Source organism: Solanum tuberosum, unplaced genomic scaffold (genome assembly GCF_000226075.1).
Source record: "Solanum tuberosum cultivar DM 1-3 516 R44 unplaced genomic scaffold, SolTub_3.0 scf00001, whole genome shotgun sequence".
In the NCBI taxonomy this organism is placed as follows: domain Eukaryota; kingdom Viridiplantae; phylum Streptophyta; class Magnoliopsida; order Solanales; family Solanaceae; genus Solanum; species Solanum tuberosum.
The window spans coordinates 5773313-5782031 of NW_006238927.1; the positions used below are offsets into that span (position 1 = coordinate 5773313).

The following is an 8719-nucleotide window of genomic DNA, read 5'->3' on the forward strand; positions in this document are numbered from 1 at the left end:
CGTTGGGTAAATCGACATCTCTCCTAGACAATACAGAAGTGAAAATACAAAATAAAAAACAAAAGTCATGATAGACATCATAGTTAAGATGATAAAGTGTTTGAGGAGTTTGTCCCAAAACAAATAACAATGAGAGTCAACAAAGTAGTGTATGAGCATAGGTCATGAACACAATTTTGATATTAGAGGCATCAACCAGATGTTGTAACAACTGAACTTTGAGGAATACACTAGAGTATGAATGGATTGATATATCACTTTAACTCTTTCTGAACACATCACTTTCTAATTCTCAACACTTGACTTGATTTTTCATAAATTCATCTCTCATTTAGGTCTGAAGCTGTTACTTTAAAGCTATGGATCTATCCTTCATCTCTAAACTAGTCTATATTTACTTTACTTACTCGGAAAATGCTAATCTTATGGCTACTGAACTCTCCATGCGCATGCACTGATATTCCTTCTAAGTCTTCTTTCTCAAATACTTCTCGTAACTTCTTTCGGCTTCTATACAAGACTTTCTATAACTGTTATCCACATTTACTTATAAAGCCGCTTAATCTAACTCTGAAAGGAAAAATAATGCTTACATCAGCCTATTCCATATTGATAGCTCAAATATACTATCTAGGCACACATGAAAAATCATAAACTTAATTAGAACCTCGTCTGATTATATACGATCTTGGGCACACCTCTTAATGCTCTTGCTAGGACTTAGTCACATTTTATTGCTCTCATCTAAGATTCATAATACAACACCTGTACCACTAATATTTATCAAAAAGTAGCACCTTATCATGACACTCATCTCAAACTAGAAAGTGTTTATCCTAGGAGAAAATAAAAAAATAATGGTCTCAGACTAGGAAGTGTTTATCCTAGAAGAAAAATAAAAAATAACGTCTCAGACTAGGAAGTGTTTATCCTAGGAGAAAATAAAAAATAACATCTCAGACTAGTAAGTGTTTATCCTAGAAGAAAATAAAAAATAATGTCTCATACTAGAAAGTGTTTATTCTAGGAGAAAATAAAAAATAACGTCTCAGACTAGGAAGTGTTTGTCCTAATCGAAAATAACTAAATCTCATTATGCAGGAGGGTCCTGCTAATCCCATTATATATATATATATATATATATATAACTTGCTTAAAATAATTTTAACTGATGATAAAATAATAGTAATAAATAAATATATGCTTCTCAATAAATTATCTAATAACATATATGTTACGTGATGTTTTAGAATTATTATATAAAAAGAGAAATAGGGTAAATTAGATACTTCAAAAATTATCTTTACAATCCAAAAAGAAAAAAACAACATCATGAAATTAAAAAGTCTAAAGAGAACCAAAAGAAATGACATAACATGCTTCGAAATTGTTGGAAATTTTGTTCTTGAAGAGCTTGCTCACTGGTTGCATTCCTTATGAACGAGGCCTTTTGAGAAAAACAAGTGTGATTGATATTGGATTGAACATGTTAATTGGTCGATTATCATGTTCATTAGGGTGTTTGAAAAGTGTGAAAAAGTTGAATTTTGTTGAAAATTTGTTATATGGACACATCCCAGAAGTGATGTGTTCACTAAGAAATAGTGAATTTAACTTTTGTCGTATAATTATTTTACAAAATAAGGTCATTATGTAAGAAATTGATCAAAAATAAAGTTCTTAATATTGAAAAAAACTGCATTATTGGCCTTCTTAATAAGAAATCTATACCGGAGTGTGTAGTATTTAGGATACAAATTAGAAATAAAGAACGAGAAATTTATTGGTAAAATACATGAGAGGGGAGAGAATTGAGGAGTGAATGAAATGAAGAATGGTTAGTGTCTATTTATTTGTGACATAGACTTAGTTCTAGAATAATCTTATAATTTATTGTTTCTAGAAAAATCATGTAACTTGTGGAGGAAATTTAGCCACTTAAAAAAATATTTTGACAAATATAAGAATAGAATTTGTAAAATTTTAAAATGAAATATATATGAATTGACCGTATTACCCTTGATCATCCTCAACTTCACATTTCTATAAAAACATAAAATAATAATAGAATAGAAATATATACTTGTATAGCATCATTGACTAATGAGTAGGGGTATGAACAAGAAACCTTAATGATACTACAATATATATATATATATATATATATATTATTATTATTATTATTATTATTATCATTGACTAATTAGTAATTTCTGAACAAGAAACTTTAATAATACCACAACAAGAAACTTACTAATTAGTCAATTATTAGTCATTGATTTAGTATCAGTTAAGCAAAATTATTAGTTGGGTATTTATTATAATTATTAGTGGGGGTACCAATGAAACAAGGTATATGTTTGTAATTAATTTGCATTTATGGAGTATTTGCTTAGTTTCTTCAAAATTCTATAAAGAATTAAGATAATTTTGATAATTTATGATGTCTTTATGTTTATGAGCAAAAAAACACAATTTTAAAATCTAAATTATTATATGTTCAAACAAAAATTTAACTTTATATCATGTAGTTTCAAATCATGATTTCACCTCCTATAACCAAACAACCATATCACTTACTCCTTCCGTTTAAAAAAGAATGTCCTAGTTTGACTTGGAATGAAGTTTAAGAAAAGAAAGAAGACTTTTTAATCTTGTGGTTCTAAATTAAAGTTATATCAAATGTATCAAAATGTCCTTTAATCTTGGGGTTTTAAACATGTCATGTGGAAAGTTGAAGTTAAAGTTAAAGTGTTGCCAAAAAAGGAAAGGGGTCATTCTTTTTTAAACAGACTAAAAAGAAAATGAGGTCATTCTTTTTAAAACGGAGGAAGTATTCATTACACTTAGTGTGATTAATGAAAAGTTCAATTTCATAAATCATAATTTCATCTCAAATATCCAAACAAGAGTAGCTATGCATTCCATTTGGTTGGTTAACAAACAACCCTCCACCCCACCCCCAAAAGAAAAAGATGAAAAAAGATCCATAAAGTATGTGTGTCAGACCTCCACATTTTTCAATTTGAAGCATTCTCCTGAAAAGTGTACATACAATAAAGCACCAACACAGCTCTCTCTCCTATTCCTATTCCTTCTCCCTCTCCCTCTGCTTCCTACAATTTCCACTCTCACAGTAAGTAACCCCTTCTCTCTTAGGGTTTTCCACATGCCACTGCATACAACCCCACAATGCTTCAACAAAGGAGACGCCGTGGAAGTGCTAAAAACCAACCCTTTTACCATCTGGTTACCCGCCACCGTACTCCGATCAACCCCATGTAAGAAAACCAGAAATGGTCAAATTTATGTTGAGTTCCAGACCCATTACTGCGAGGAATCTTCTGGAAGCCGGAGGGAGTACGTAAACGCCGGTGATGTACGTCCTGCACCTCCACCGGAGCTTCACAGGTACTTCAAGGTTGGGGATAATGTGGAGGTTTTTTATAAAGAAAAAGGATGGAGAAAAGGGAAGGTGGATGATATATTGGAGAATTCTATGTATTTCGTTTTACTTGATGGTGTAGAGGAAGAAATTGTTAAAGTGGAACAATGGGGTTTGCGGGTTTATCGAGTCTGGGATGATGGTTCTTGGCTTCCTCCTCTTGAGTTCCAACAAATTCCCCAGGTAAAATGTACCTAAATTTTAGCTTAAAAGATACATTACTTTAGTCCAATTTTGGTCAAATTAAAAAGTAGCATGCAAACTTGGGGAGAAAGAGTACTATATAGACCTCATTGCATGTTGGTTTTAGGAGTTTATATACATATATTGAAATCAAAATGGGGATTAATAGACTGCTTTATGTTTTAGTTGGCTGCTTACCTTCTTTCTATCCCAAAGTTGTATTTTTTATAAAATGGGAGCTATGAATTGTCTAAGCTAACAAACGTGTATATTCCAGATGAACGTGCGGTAGAAAACTTAATTTTTTCGGTTTACTTACATCCCTTCTTGAGCTGTTATTACTGTTTTATTCCTTGATGCATGACTTTCCCAAGGATTATGTTGTCGGTACTCGAGAGAGATGTGTAGCTGACAATTCTACTGGTGTTTTTGTTTTCAATTTGAATTTGGACTGAAAGCCTTGCATTTTGATCCTAATTTTAATTGATAGTTAGGTGACAATCTCTTGATTGATCTGATTTTTTGACAGTATAGCAAGAGGAAAAATTAGCAATTTGGCAGAAATAGTGTGATTCCAATGGCTGTAGTAAACTAAAAGGCATGGCAGATTTTTTTCTCTTTCATTCCTTAACTACTCTTTATTCCGAGGAAGATGCTATGGTGAAATATACATGAGATGAATCAAATCATTCTCTTTTGTTTTTTGATTATGCATATGCTAGTGAATCTTTAAGCATCGAATACATTTTATTTTTCTTTCAAGATTTATGTGCCGGGGGGAGTTGAATCGGTATATCTACCTGTAAATTTCTCTTCTTGTCTTCCTATATCTAAAATCTTCCTCCTATTATGCCTTTTTTTGTTAACAAATAAACAAAAAAAGATGTGTAGTTGAGAATGCTTTCCTTCTAATCACGCTTATTTGGCATTTGCTTATATAATTATACAGGAAATTGTATCAGACCATGCATTACATTTTATAGGACACTTAGCTGAATATTCACTTGGTGGAGTATAATTTTTCTGTATACTACCAAGTTAAAATTCTTTTGATGTATCGTAGTATAAAGTTTATCTCTTTTTTCATGTATACTACCTAGATGAAATTATTGTGATGCAGAAACTTATCAAAAACACAAAACTATTGCAATGCAGAAGAACATACCAGAGGTAGAGCTGAAGTCAAGAGGGGTCAAACTCAGGATAATGTGTAGCCGATCTTGGAAGGAAACATTTAGTGAAGGGATGTCTGTGGAGGTGAAACGTGATAAAGAAGGTTGCTATGGTTCATGGCATACTGCAGCTATTGTTGAATCTGTTGGCTATGACAAGTTTTTGGTTGAATACCAGAAACTGAAAACAGTGAACGGGTCTCAATTTCTCAAAGAAGAGGTTGATGCTTCATGCATCAGACCTTGTCCACCTGAAATACAATCATTTCATCAATTTGAACATCTTGATAGGGTAGATGCTTGGTTGAATGATGGATGGTGGGAAGGTCATATAAAAGAAGTTCTTGGTGGTTTAAAGTATATAGTTTGTTTGACGACCACAGAGGAAGAATTGGTGTTTGAGCACTCTATGCTGAGGCCTCGTCAAGAATGGGTCAAAGAGAAATGGTTTACTGCCAGAGAGGTATGTTCCTCTAATCTCTTCCACGTACTTGTTGGCTTTTTGCCTCGAGGCTACATAACAGTCTTCTTTTTCTTTGTACATCCTCCTCTGTTCCCTCAATTTCTTAAAGTTTGATAAGACAAGAAGTTCATCTGACATGACACTGAAGTCAAAGGAGCTGAAAATCAGGATAAAGTGTAGTGGAAGGACATCGAAGCCAAAGTTCAGCAAAGGGATGAGGGTAGAAGTGAGAAGTGATGAAGAAGGATACCAGGGATCCTGGTACACTGCAGTAATTGTTGATTCCATTGGTGAGCATAAGTTTTTGGTGGAATACCTGACACTAAGAACTGAAGACGAATCTGAGCCCCTTAAAGAAAAGGCAGATGTTTCTGACATTAGGCCCTGTCCCCCTGTAATTCAAAGAATTGACAGATTTAAAATGCTTGAAGAAGTTGACGCATGGTACAATGAGGGATGGTGGGTTGGTCTTATATGCAAAATCCTTGACGGCTTAAAGTACATGGTTTATTTTTGGACAACAAATGAGGAGCTGGTGTTTGACCATTTCACTTTGAGACCCCATCAAGAGTGGATAGATGGAAAATGGGTCATTGCTTTCATGGTATGACAACCTTCTTCTTTGACAATTACTATTTGGTTTATTCTTCAAAAGCTTTATCTGCATATGGTTGAGATTATTTGTTACTTCATTCCTATGTGATTCACCTGACATGCAGAAAAAATCTAAACTCCAAGTGAAGTCCAAACTAAACTTAAAGAGACAGAATGGTGGAGTAGCCAGTCATACAAATTTTTGTGTTGGAGCAAAGGTGGAGGTGAGGAGTGATGAAGAAGGTTACCAGGGTTCATGGTACCCTGCTACGATTGTGAGACCTCTAGGAAATGGGAAGTATTTACTACAATACCAGACTCTAGAAACTGATGATGAAACTGACCTCCTGACTGAAGAAGTAGATGCTATTTTTATAAGGCCTTCTCCCCTAGTAATCCAACAAGCTGATCAATTCAGGCCACTTGATGAAGTTGATGCTTGGCATGATGGTGGATGGTGGGCTGGTCAAGTGTGCAAAGTCCTCATAGGTTCAAATTATACAGTCTACTTTCGAACAGCAAATGAGATCTTGGAATTTCAGCATTCTGATTTGAGGCCCCGTCAAAACTGGCTAGATGGAGAATGGATTGCTGCTAAAAGGGTATGATGTGATTCTTATTTCTTTTTAAGTAGCTAACTTATTTTGTGATGTTATTAACATAGAGCTGCTTATTGGTGATCTTTCCCCAGGCTTTGGTCTAGTGGTAAGAGTGCAATATGTGATGTGTGTTAGGTGCAGACAAAAGGCGAGGATGTATAGGGGGTGGGAATTTTTTGGTTATACAGTAATAGAAAGAGCTACTGATTAATGGTCTCTGTTATATTTGGACATAATGACTCCCAAATTGTTTTTTTTTTGTTTAGCTGTGATCGTAAGGCTTTGCTTCTCCGCTTACTGTTTTACTGCATCTAACAAAGAAAGAAATTCTTAACATTGCAATCTCTTCTATTTCATTCTTAACACTGTTGATCTAGAATACTTGTCCAGAATGTGTTGCTTTGCAGGGTCGTATATCATGATCAGGGCAAATCATGATGATATTTACAGACTTGAACAAGCTCCTCGAAGATCTTGCACTTTGCTCGTTCATGAAAACATCAAATTGTGCAGCGAAACATTCTCAAGTTGCCTGACTTGTACATATAGTATTACGTTATCATTTGACATGTACATGAATAGTATGATCAGCAAACTTGGAAGAGCTAAACTTTCCTCTTGTAACTATTATGGCTTCTTAAATATACAAAGCCTATATTTAGTCAAAATCAATTTACCACATATAAAATCAATTAGCACAAGGCTTATTGCAAAATCTATGTGTTTCTGGAAAATACATATTTTGCCCCGTAAACTTGTCTCTGAAAAGTTTACACCTAGGGTGTGTTTGGTACAAAGGAAAATGTTTTTTTGGAAAATAAGTGGACTTCTAACTTATTTTCTCATGTTTAGTTGGTGAGTAGAAAATATTTTCTAGAAAATATATTTTAATGTTTGGTTGGTGAATGAAAAATAGAAAATATCTTTTATTTTTGGCTTGAGATTAATAAACTCTTTAGGAAAATAATTTCTGCTTCGAAAATCAAACCCAATAATTGATTTAGGATCTGACCTCGACACTCAAACTAGGACAAGACCTTAATGATAGTTCCAAAATCCGACCCTGAGATTTAACTCAGGACCTGACCAGTAAAAAAAATGGGTTGACAGAAGTAGCCTGGGTGGGGGTGGAGGCTAGGGGTGTGTATTGGTCGGTTCGGTTCGATTTTATGTATTATCAGTTCGGTTTATCGGTTTTTAAATATGCTAACCCAATAACAAACCAATAAGATATTTTTTTATCGGTTTTTGGTCGTTATAGGTCCAGTTTTCGATTTACCCAATAAGAAAATGTCCATAAAATATTGTATGACTTCTCACTTTTCTAAATGCTTTGATATAGTGAAACAAGAAAGATAATGAGAAATTGCATCGATAAGAGAAAATATAGTACGAAAGCTATAATTACAATTTACACATCACCACCAAAACATAGTATGAAATTTCTTCTGTTAATCAAATTACAGACTTTTACAAACTTGAAAAAGCTACAACCTACAATTACAAACTAAAACTAAAACTAAAACTAAAATCAAATAGCTACAATTGCGAACCTTTACTTTAGTCTTTATGTTTTGAGTAAACGTAAAGACTAGTAAAGCGACCTAGTGTGAAGTGAGTAGAGTACTAATAAATTGATATAGTTATAGTGTTTAGATATATATTAAATTATTGATATTTAATATTTAGGAATGGTAAAGTAGTAAATTATTACTCTCTCCATTTCAAATTAATTGAATTGTTGAGGCGTTTCATACCCTTTAAGAAAAAAAGATTAAGACATAAATTAAGCATAACTTGCCATTTTTACTCTTATTTATTATTGTCAAATTTATGATTAAAATAACAAAACATTAATTAATAACTAATTCCAATACTAACTAATGAAGGGTAAAATTGGAAGAACATTCTAAAAATAGTCTTGAAAATTGAACAATTAAGTTAATTTGAAAAATGAAAAATGTCTCAACAATTCAATTAATATGAAATGGAGAGAGTACCATCTTATTGGGTTATCGGTTTACCCAATAACCCAATAGTAAAAACCGAAACCGAACCAATTACCCAATAACTTTTTTTTATAAACCCATTAAAAATTCAATAACCCAATAACATTTTTTCAGTCCGGTTATTGGTCGGTTCGATTTTTCACACCCCTAGTGGCGGCCGGCGGGGGAGGGGGTAGCGGTAGGGGGTGGTACAAATGATTTTTTTAAAAATATATCCAAAAATATTTTTATTTTTTTAAATTGATGGGATGGCC

General features: G+C 33.2%; 1 protein-coding gene across 3 annotated transcripts; it reads left to right on the forward strand.

Moving 5' to 3' along the window:
• The first annotated feature begins 2914 nt into the window (after positions 1–2914).
• Positions 2915–7144, forward strand: LOC102593605 (uncharacterized). 3 transcript variants are annotated; one of them, XM_006337934.2, is made up of 5 exons: positions 2915–3628; positions 4784–5263; positions 5373–5867; positions 5983–6459; positions 6847–7144. In XM_006337934.2, the coding sequence occupies exons 1-5, from the start codon at positions 2918–2920 to the stop codon at positions 6892–6894; spliced, it is 2211 nt and encodes a 736-aa protein (XP_006337996.1). In that variant the 5' UTR covers positions 2915–2917; the 3' UTR covers positions 6895–7144. The 3 variants fall into 3 exon arrangements, with proteins under 3 accessions (XP_006337996.1, XP_006337997.1, XP_006337998.1); XM_006337935.2 differs by having other exon boundaries at positions 2916–3628; positions 6864–7144; XM_006337936.2 differs by lacking the exon at positions 6847–7144 and adding an exon at positions 6549–6766 and having other exon boundaries at positions 2917–3628.
• Positions 7145–8719: the final 1575 nt, after the last annotated feature.